At 37.9% G+C, this 7864-nt stretch overlaps 1 protein-coding gene across 2 annotated transcripts; it reads right to left on the reverse strand.

Annotated features, from left to right (window-relative positions):
• Window positions 1-3875: 3875 nt before the first annotated feature.
• Window positions 3876-7040, reverse strand: LOC113309797 (probable mediator of RNA polymerase II transcription subunit 37c). Of its 2 annotated transcripts, none has more exons than XM_026558310.1 (2): window positions 6650-6674; window positions 3876-6256 (listed from the first exon to the last, which is right to left on the reverse strand). In XM_026558310.1, the coding sequence occupies exons 1-2, from the start codon at window positions 6672-6674 to the stop codon at window positions 4506-4508; spliced, it is 1776 nt and encodes a 591-aa protein (XP_026414095.1). In that variant the 3' UTR covers window positions 3876-4505. The 2 variants fall into 2 exon arrangements, with proteins under 2 accessions (XP_026414095.1, XP_026414094.1); XM_026558309.1 differs by lacking the exon at window positions 6650-6674 and adding an exon at window positions 6736-7040 and having other exon boundaries at window positions 3885-6256.
• Between the last annotated feature and the right edge of the window lie 824 nt (window positions 7041-7864).

Here is a 7864-nt window from a genome sequence, read left to right on the forward strand (position 1 = left end):
AGATGATGATGTTTGTAAGGACCCTCAAGCTCGTCATCGCTATTAGACTAGTCAAGAGACGTATTAGCCGCTAATAACTCGATTAGTTTAACACGGATGTTGATTAATATAAATTAATCTAACAGCGATTTAGATACGAAACCAGTATCGTTGAATAGATCTTGAAAAGTTACGTGTAATGGTCTACTCGAACGTTTCATTCGGATATCGGACGAAGAAGATATCATCAAATTCGCTTGAAGGGAAAAATAGTCTCTTTGACATTGGACCGACTGGGGCGGCCCTTATCCAGCTGAGTGGGTGTATAGCAAATCTATTTGGTCTTATCTAAAATTTGTGCGCATGAGAAAGCCATTTTCTCTTCTTATTTTTCTTTCTTCTTATTTCTTCTTGCTTTCTCTCTTTTCTCTGTTCTTCGTCTACGGTTCTTCTGTGAGAGAATTACGAGGTTGTGAAGTCTCTAATCTTAATAGAAACTCGAGGTGATGACTGATGTTGGTGGTGTTCTTATTCGTTGATCGTGAGAAGAAGGAGAGATGATGATTGTAGAGAAAACAGAAAAGTTAGGGTTTTTAAGATTGATTTGGGGATTAAGTGATATTGAAGATGAAATCAAGAATTTCATGATGGATTTTACGTGTTGCAGGTATGGGTGAGAAACTAGTGGATGAATTACAAGATTTAGTGAAGGTTTGAAGAACTGAAGTTAGGGTTTCATGGAAATCACTTAGAGAATTTGTAGAAGATGAAATAGATGTTTTGGATAGGAAATTTGATATGGGTATTGATCAATTGGGTGAGCCAGGGTTAAGAATGAAGATTAGTTCGAGATTAAAGAGAAGTTAGGATTTTGTAAGATTGTCCGGTGGAGTTTCAGAAGAAGAAATTGTTGATGATGTTGAGATTGATTGAACTCTGGAAGTATGGGAGAAGATGGAGGAGATGAAGTTGATGGTGGTGATTGATTTCAGGGTCAGAGATGATGATTCTAGGGTCCAATAAGGGTGATTTGGGGAAATAGAAAATCAGAGGATGATGATGCTTGGGGTAAGCCTTTCATTGTTTAAGTTTGGTATTTTGAGTTGAATTGTTAAGATCCATTCAGTTTATTTGTTTGTGTTTGTAACTGAGGTTGAAATGATTAGATAATAGAACTGTAAGTGTAGTTGGAAGTGGTGTTCATAGTAAAGGGGTTGTTGAGTTTGAAGTACCGTTGAGATTTAGGTGAATGAATCAGGTTATGTATGAATTGGTTTGGAAAGAAGTTTGGATAATGAATGGATTAGTTGTGGTCTGTAGCTATTAGACTTTGATTGTGCATTTAAGAAGGATAAGCATGGTTTGTGGAGAAAGTGTTTGGTAGTGGTGGTTTTGTATGTTGAGCTGATTTGAATTCTTGGGGTGGTATGTGTGTGGTTTGATCTGAGGTGAATATGGATCAGAATGGGTTTGTTCTAGTACAGCTGAGATATGGATAGTGAAGTGATGAAATAATACTGATGTAGAGTTTCAGTTGAAGTAAGTGGCATTGTAATGTTGAGATGATCTGAGTAAAGATTGGAACTGCTTTTGCAGTTAGTCTATTAACAACGATCGATTCAAAGGAGGAACTAGTGGATCGTGGATCTCGAGGTAGGCGTGGATTGTCATCAAAAGAGGTGGGAATACTTTAACTCTTTTGTAACCATTATTGTTTCTTTTACGAAAGTTTATGTTTACAAACTCATGCATTGCCCGTTTGTATATTCCATACATTGTTTACTTTGTATTATGATTGTTCTGTTAATTCTTTGAAACTTTCCACGATTCGGAAAGGACTTGTATTGTTTTGTTGTCAATACGAATTGTTATGGGAAATAAGGATTTCAACTTGTGGTATATAGGATTAGCTCCTTCGCATTTATACCTATTATATGTTTAATCAGTATGGAATTGGCATCAATATTACTAATCGGTGTGGAAGCGGGCATCAATATTATACATTGTTTGAACAAGGAGTTTGTCCATGTACCAGTTTGTTTATTTCAGTGACTCAGTCATTTTTTAATGTTCGCGGAAAACATTATTGTTTTCCAAAACTTTCCTTGATTACTTAAAAGTTAAATGTTATTCCTGCGGGGCACTCCTTTCAGGATGAGGTGCTCACCCATTCCCACTTTCAGTTTCAGAGACAAATCAGAGTTGCGCGACGAAAGCTTCGAGTAGTTGACTCCGTTAATTAGTTAGCTTCTGCTATGTTTATTATGTTGTATATTCTATTTGTAAAACCAAATGACTATTGTATATGTATCATTTGAGAGGAATTCTTATTTATATATTTCTGAGCGGGGTTAGTTTTTGGGTTAAGCTTTGTAACAGATTTCTTCATTGAATGTTAAGTAAATGTTTTAGATTCTTAGTGCCTCTTTATTTAGTTAATCTTTTGGATAGTCAGCTGCTAGCTTAGTGGGCGCTACAATGTTGAAAGAACTCCGACTGCTTGAGGAGGTAACAATGACGATGATGATGGTGATCAAAACATGCTACCTGTTGGAGGAGGTAATGATGATGATGATGATGGTAACGGAAATAAAGATAAGGATAGAGAAGATGCATGAAGTTGTTGAAGAGGAAGAAGAAGAAACTCAAGCTAATGATCAACAAACCCAAGTTGCAACTACAACTGAAACCAGAAAGAAGAAGACGAGGGTCATCACTAAACCAACTGATTCCCATATTATGTTTTCTGTTAGGTATAACTAAAGGTCGGCAAAGTTACAATCCGACTATTGGACCGCCGGCAATGTTAGAAAATTTATTGTCTGCCGACTTGTCATTAGCCAGCAAGGTAAGAAATATTTACATCCCAACTATAATATGGCCGGCAAGGTGAGAAATATTTATGTGCCGACTATAACATAGTCGGTAAGGTAGGAAATCAATAAAATTCCGACTAGTGATGCATAGAGTCGGCATGTTCTTCATCCGTAGACCTTGCCGGCCATAGGTAGTCGGCATGTTCTTCATTCATATACCTTGTCGGACATAGGTAGTCGGCATGTTCGTCATCCGTATACCTTGCCGACTATTCAAAAAAATCAAAATTGATTTTGATTGAACTCATGTGATAAAAGTTTTAATCTACTCCATTCATAATTTCAAAAGTTTTAATCTACTCAATTAATTTATCTGAACTCAATTAATTAACCTAATCAGATTTTTTAGCGTTAACTAAACAAGGATACATTAGCCATTTTGAAAATACATAGTTAAGGGGTGGCCTATTTTACTTCTAAATGTCTTGGGTTTTGTCTCATTAGGTATACCCCAATTAATCTGGGTATACTCCAATTTGGACAGGTTTAAGAATAACTAGAAGAAAATATGTTAATAACGCGTTTGGATACCAGAAGTAGAAGTACTTTTACCTCTCCTGAATCAAAAGTCAGAACTACAGATATTTTGCTTCACAAAAAGTCGATTTTTCTTTTGATCGTAGTAGTCATTCTGAAATTTTACACTCGAACTAACTTTTTGTTATTTGATTTTTAGAAATCAAAAAATTACTTTCAGATGTGTATACAAATACGTTATAATATTTTTGTTTTTGAATTCTGAGATTGAATCGTGCTTCGACAAAGCATGAGCCCAAAATGAAGAATTGATCATTTGCCAAGTACCACCAGTTGAATAGCCCTGTATATTATCTTCTCTTTTGTCTGTAGACTCTATACCACTTATATGATATAATAATAATCTAAAACTATCCATTTGATAGTGATCTTTTTCTCATCTTGTTTGCGTAATTGGAGGCACAAACATCTACTCCAATTACAACTTAATTAACAAAAGATTAGTTCAAAATCAGTGCATACTTACATAATAGAATATTAAAGGATATTTTGAAAAGGTCACAATCTTAGTCTCACATGATGTCTTGTAGGAAAATGATTATAAAGTAAGTAATAGTGGTAGTGGGTTTATAGGTGGTGTGCATTGCTCAATGACCAAAATGAGATAGTGTGTGTGATGGCTACTTTAATCATTGTTTTTGGTCAACTTGGGACCATTTTGAAACTTACACTGTATACACTAACTAGCTACACAATGGAATGTGCACATATGAAAACGAGAGAAAGAAAAAGTAGAAGAAAGTTTATAAAAAAATAAAATACAAAAGGCCTTTGTTTTTTTGTAAGTCAAAATGAAAAGAACAAAAAGAGGAGGAATGCATCCCGGCAGGCTTAAAAATGTGAACTGCGAGCACGCTGTGTCTAGCACCTAGGTAGAAGCAAAAGGAGTTGGAACTATGTGACTCTAGAGTTTAAAGTTGGGGCGCATGAGAATCACCACAGTACTATATATATATCTATATCCGCGGAAATAGGCCCAACAGGCCATCAATAAATATTGATTGTTAGAGGAAAAATAAAAACTTAAAGAACTAAACTAAACTGAACCGAACCGAACAGAATGAATCCCCTCCCATATCAGAACCCCAAGCAGTCACTCATATCCCTCCCAACTTAATCAACTTCCTCAATCTTAGGTCCTGCACCAGCACCACCCATTGAAGGGCCATCCTCATCCATGCCACCAAAGGCACCCATGTCAGCTCCAGCACCACCACCTTGATACATCTTAGCAATGATTGGGTTGCACAGACTCTCCAACTCTTTCATCTTATCATCAAATTCATCAGCCTCTGCAAGCTGGTTGGAGTCGAGCCACTGGATAGCAGCTTCAATGGCATCCTCAATCTTCTTCTTGTCAGCTGGATCCAACTTCCCAGCAATCTTCTCGTCCTTGATGGTGTTCCTCATATTGTAAGCATAATTCTCCAAACCATTTTTCGATTCAATTTTCTTCTTGTGTTCTTCATCCTCTGTCTTGTACCTCTCAGCCTCTTGCACCATCTTCTCAATTTCCTCCTTGGACAACCTTCCTTTATCATTTGTGATTGTAATTTTGTTCTTCTTCCCTGTAGTCTTATCCTCAGCAGATACATTCAGAATACCATTTGCATCAATGTCAAAGCAAACTGTGATCTGAGGAACACCACGGGGCGCAGGGGGAATTCCAGACAACTCGAACTTTCCAAGCAAGTTGTTATCCCTGGTCCTTGCCCTCTCGCCTTCAAACACCTGAATTAAGACTCCAGGCTGGTTGTCTGAGTAGGTAGAGAAAACTTGCTCCTTCTTGGTGGGAATAGTGGTGTTTCTTGGGATCAAAGTAGTCATAACCCCTCCAGCAGTCTCGAGCCCAAGGGAGAGAGGAGCAACATCCAACAGCAACAATGAAGACAAGTTCTCATTACCCTCACCAGCACCAGTCAAGATGGCAGCCTGCACAGCTGCTCCATAAGCCACGGCTTCATCAGGATTAATGCTCTTGCAGAGTTCTTTCCCATTAAAGAACTCCTGCAACAATTGCTGCACTTTGGGAATTCTAGTTGATCCACCAACCAGAACGACATCATGAACGCTGCTCTTGTCCATCTTAGCATCCCTCAAGCACTTCTCAACTGGCTCCATACACTTCCTGAATAGATCCATGTTCATCTCTTCGAATCTAGCACGAGTAAGGGAAGTGTAGAAATCAACACCCTCATAGAGAGAATCGACTTCAATTGTAGTCTGTGCAGTGGACGAAAGAGTCCTCTTTGCTCTCTCACAAGCTGTCCTCAACCTTCTTAGAGCCCTAGGATTTCCACTAATATCCTTCTTGTTCTTCCTCTTAAACTCTTGCACAAAGTGATTCACCATCCTGTTATCAAAATCCTCTCCTCCAAGATGAGTATCTCCAGCTGTTGCCTTCACTTCAAAAATACCCTCTTCAATAGTCAGTAAAGAAACATCAAATGTACCACCACCAAGATCGAAAATTAGGACATTCTTCTCCCTGGTGCTCGACGATTTCTTATCAAGACCATAAGCAATTGCAGCGGCTGTTGGTTCATTGATAATTCGTAGCACATTGAGACCAGCAATAACACCAGCATCCTTCGTGGCTTGACGCTGTGAATCATTGAAGTATGCAGGGACAGTAACAACAGCATTCTTCACAGAAGACCCAAGAAAAGCTTCTGCAATCTCGCGCATCTTGACAAGAACCATAGATGATATCTCTTCAGCAGAAAAGTGCTTCTCTTCGCCTTTGTAAGTTACAGAAATCATGGGCTTTTCACCTGCTCCAGCTGTAACCTTGTAAGGCCACAACTTCATGTCAGCTTGAACTGATGGATCAGAAATCTTTCGTCCGATCAAACGCTTGGCATCTGCAAATTGTCAGAAACATGAGTAACTCCGCACAAGACACTAACACAAACAACTACACATGAGTAATTCAGAATCAACAAAAACAAAACAAATTTGGTGGCGAACTAGCAACTAGTTGGATCGTTGAAACCCTAACTGACTCAACTAAGTCGACAAAAAATTGACTGAATCGAGTCGGACAAATCCTGAGATACTGTTGACAGTGTACTCAACTTCTTCCGGTCTGATTGAAAATACACAATGGTGACTCGTTCGATTTAACTCGTCAGAGTCAATCTATCTTGCTCTAAATCGACTGAGAATTAAACCAATTCATCGAACTAGATACATAATTCAGACATGCAATATTCCTTGACTCAGACCGAGTCAGACACCAAAACCCCCAATCTTACCAAAGACGGTGTTGACAGGGTTCATGGCAATATTCCTTGACCCTAACAATTTCGCAAATCGAATAGAAAAGGGAAATCAATCTTACCAAAGACGGTGTTGACAGGGTTCATGGCAACCTAATTCTTAGCAGCATCACCGATCAAACGTTCTGTATCAGTAAAAGCGACATAGGAAGGTGTTGTTCTATTCCCTTGATCATTAGCAATAATCTCAACTCTATCATGTTGCCATACTCCAACACATGAATAAGTTGTATCCAAATCTATACCAATGGCAGGTCCTTCACCTTTTCCAGCCATTCTTCCAAACTATTAACTTGCAGAAAGAAAAAATTTGCCAAGGAAAAAACAAATTGCTTAAAAGAGAATTTTGCAGAGCTTTGTTTTGAGAAATTCGAGAAGATTGTGAGGAGAAGAGAGGTGTTTTTGATTCTTTGTATATGGAACTGCAATTTTATTCGGGCGCTTTCTGGAATTCTCTGGTTAATTCTAGAAGTTTCTTTCTTCAGAGTGGTGGCCGTTGGGTTTTGTTTTGGTAAGAAGCGCCTGGAAGCATCCTGAAGTTTGGGACTAATTTGAGTTGGTTGAGGGTGTAGTGTGTATTGGGCTTGGGCTGGAATCAGATGTTAGGTCGTTTTTGTTGGATCTTTTTTTTTGTTGATTGCAAGCATGATTCACGTAAGATGTTGGATTGTTTGTTTATTATATTTGATTTTTGTTAAAGGGAGAGCAAAAACGGATTCGAAGAGTGCAAAAATCGTGGTTGATTCGTTAACTAGAGACAACTCGGTATATTTTCCTACTTTAGACTAAAAAATCCTTACTAAACTTAATCTCATTTTTATTATCGTCTTTTGATCAAAAAATAAAATAAAAAACCCTAACAAATCACTGTGTCTATAAGTATGTTGATTTCTTATGCAATTGTGGAGGACTTTTCGGGGTTTATCACGACATGGTAGTCTTACTTTGGAACAATAAAAAGATTCAAGAACAATATCTCGACAGAAGGGACGTTTTAACTGGAACTGTGAGATTAATCAGAGGATTGAGAGTTATAATTTTAATATACCTGTTAGCATATTATAAAAAAAAGATGTTTACCATTTAGAAACATTAGTGTTTATGATTAATAATCGTACAAGCATAGTCAAATTTGTTCCCGCCTATTATGTGCAGCTATGTCTGGATTTCAAACCCACGCCTCCATTACCA

This window comes from Papaver somniferum, chromosome 9 (genome assembly GCF_003573695.1).
Source record: "Papaver somniferum cultivar HN1 chromosome 9, ASM357369v1, whole genome shotgun sequence".
Lineage (NCBI taxonomy): Eukaryota > Viridiplantae > Streptophyta > Magnoliopsida > Ranunculales > Papaveraceae > Papaver > Papaver somniferum.

Bases quoted from the DNA above. Each gene is read 5' to 3' on its own strand.
- LOC113309797 (XM_026558310.1), bottom strand. From the start codon at position 6,674: ATGAACCCTGTCAACACCGTCTTTG. The intron at 6,257-6,649 runs GTAAGATTGGGG...GACAATTTGCAG, and splicing joins CCCTGTCAACACCGTCTTTG to ATGCCAAGCGTTTGATCGGA.